This window comes from Microtus ochrogaster, unplaced genomic scaffold (assembly GCF_000317375.1).
Source record: "Microtus ochrogaster isolate Prairie Vole_2 unplaced genomic scaffold, MicOch1.0 UNK8, whole genome shotgun sequence".
Classification (NCBI taxonomy): domain Eukaryota; kingdom Metazoa; phylum Chordata; class Mammalia; order Rodentia; family Cricetidae; genus Microtus; species Microtus ochrogaster.
The window spans coordinates 4,217,517-4,220,248 of NW_004949106.1; the positions used below are offsets into that span (position 1 = coordinate 4,217,517).

The 2,732-nt window shown below is 41.7% G+C and overlaps 1 protein-coding gene across 1 annotated transcript in view; it reads left to right on the forward strand.

The window, feature by feature from the left end:
• The window catches only part of Pgap1 (post-GPI attachment to proteins 1), a 61,733-nt gene that overhangs the window by 32,026 nt on the left and 26,975 nt on the right, over window positions 1-2,732 (forward strand). The window contains exon 13 of the mRNA XM_013353491.2: window positions 2,665-2,732. Within this exon, the coding sequence (XP_013208945.1) occupies window positions 2,665-2,732 (68 nt within the window). The remainder of the gene's footprint in view (window positions 1-2,664) is intronic.

Below are 2,732 nucleotides of genomic sequence, written 5' to 3' on the forward strand. Positions count from 1 at the left end.
GGTCGCCCGAGTGGCTGGAATATTAATTCGTATAAACAATTTACCCTGTGTTAATTGCACTATTAGAGAGAAGCTTTACAAGATGAATAATGTAGGAAGAATAATGTCTTTAAAAACTTTTGGGGTTTTTTTTTGGGGGGGGTTGCTTTGTTCACTCTCTGTTTATTTGGAAACAGTTAACAATGATATTTGTAAAACGAATGTATAACGAAGCAATTTTACTCAATAGCATCTTTAAAAAAAAAATCTATCCTTAGTCTTAAATTTCTATGTAAAAGCAAGACAGAAGCATTAGGATAGATCTAATTGTAGAATCTTCTCTCATTCTCTTACGTTTCCAACTTGGACATCCTATCCCTTTTATAATTTCGAAAAGCAACGGATACCTGAAGGCCTTATGAGACACACTCTGCCCCTGCATTTTTAAATGCACCGCTCAGCTGGGTGTGGCGTGCACCTGTAACCCAGTGTCCAGCAGTGGAAGGGAGGAAAAGAGCCGAGAGGTAGAGGCAGCTGAGTGGCTGAGTGAGGACTTGTCTCTGTATCATGAAAACTTTTCTCATACAGTTTAGATTTCATAAGGAAATACTGTTCCTATAATTCTACAGAGACTGAAAAGTGTGTTTACCAAAGGGTAGGCCCCTTAAGTTCTTAAGTTAGGGATCACATGTCTGGATAGCCAGAAGACAAGATGTTCCAGCCGCCTGCTCTTAACAGTGATTTCTGGAAGAGCAGATTGCCGTATTCTTCAGGCTTACGCTAACACTAAACAGAAACAAACTTTCCCATGATGCGAACAAATTTTATATAATGTGTTCACGACTTTTAAGGAAGCCCAGTTTTCTTTTAAGCTATAAAAATGAGGGACTGAAGCGGAGTGTGGCGGCCCGTGGTATGTGTGTTACACAGTAAGTTCAAGGCCAGCTTAGTACACGGAACCCTGTTTGCAAAAGCGACTGATAAATAAATAGCAAACTAGCGTAGGCCGTCCTGAAGGCAAGGATACTTGCTTAAAGGAGAAAGCAGTGTTTGTTGAGACTTAACAAAGACCTTAAACATCGTTCTAGGTTTTTGCCCGAATACAAATGCTCTCAATAGGCTCAGGCTGCCACTGTTTGCTTAGTTTTCCCCCACGTGCCCAGCCTTGTAGCCTTTGGGATCACTGTCAAGTGTGACTTTTCTCCTTGATTAGGACAACGTGACGTATTCTCACCAGGCAGTAACCTTTCTCTCCACCACGGGTGTACAAATGGAGGAGCATGCTGAAATGATTAAGTGGGAATATTTCGTAGGTTTTATGCATATTAATGTCACCGGAGCAGAAGTAATACCATGAGAATCATCACCCTGGGGCGCCTCTGCTGACTGTACTTTAATAAATGGGCGGAGTCCTCCAGTAAATCGCCACAGATTCTCAACGGTGGTGAGAATCCGCGTTCAGGAGCCCTTAGAGCCGATTGCCACACGGAACAACTCAGTTCTTCCTGACCCATTTATCGTTCACGCGCTCTCCCCAGCATCCGTAGCTGTAATTTACGCGGCACCTTGAACACTCTTCGGTTTCCAGGAGGACTTAGGAGTTTGTTGCTTAGTTGGGCGTCTTGTCAGGCCTTTAGAGAGAGACGCTCTCAGGTTTTCAGCCTCTGCGCCTATGTCCGGCTGCCCACGTCGGTGTTTCTGAGAGAGAGTGAGGAAAGCCAACTCTGTAGAAACTTGTTTTTTTTAAAAAAATATTTATTTATTTGTTATGTATACAATATTCTGTCTGCGTGTATGCCTGCAGGTCAGAAGAGGGCACCAGACCTCATTACAGTTGGTTGTGAGCCACCATGTGGTTGCTGGGAATTGAACTCAGGATCTTTGGAAGAGCAGGCAATGCTCTTAACCTCTGAGCCATCTCTCCAGCCCCCTGTAGAAACTAATTAATGTGCACATTTTTTTATTCATTGCAATGCTCCATCCACATCCAGAAATCAAGGGTTGGAGCCTTGGCAATTGTTAAAGAGGCTAGTCTCCAACTTGTCCGTTCCCTGAATGTGGACTATAAAATCTGGTCTTCATTTTTCTGTGGTAGAACCAGTTGGTTGTTATTTGGTGAGACGCATCATTAGCAGTGTGTCTTCGTCACGTACTGAACGGATTTTGTTGAATGGTGTTTATGTATTTAGCCTGTGACTCTTTGCTATTTCAGCTCAGTCCGTGTCCTTGGAGATTAAGTTGCTAAGTTTCCCCTCACATTTAACACCATAAATGTAGAAATAAAACCGTAACGTTCTCTGCAGCAGATAGCCAAATTACAGTTAATACACCAAACATGGAAATGATTATGCAAAATCATTAGCTTTAACGTTAAACATCCTTTGTTCTATGTGAAGAGATATTCAAGGAATATTTTAGGTGATTTATATTTAATAGTAGTTCCTGTAAATTTGTCTTTTGTAGGGTTATTGATGGGGTGGATATAAACCTGATTTGTGTGTGTGTTGTGGGGGGGAATGCGGGGATAAGCTAAAAGCTAAATTCAGGGCCTCGTGCCTATTAAGTGAGTGTTTTAAGAGACGATTTTAAAAATAACTCATCGAGAAATAAGTTTTTATAATTTTTCTTTGACATGCGTTTTCTGCCTCAGAAGTAAAAGACTCTATCTTCACTACTGTCTTTCAGTCTCTGACGCTAAGGCTCCAAGACTACCCGTTTCTGTCACACATTATTATCTACATCCCGTCTGTCCA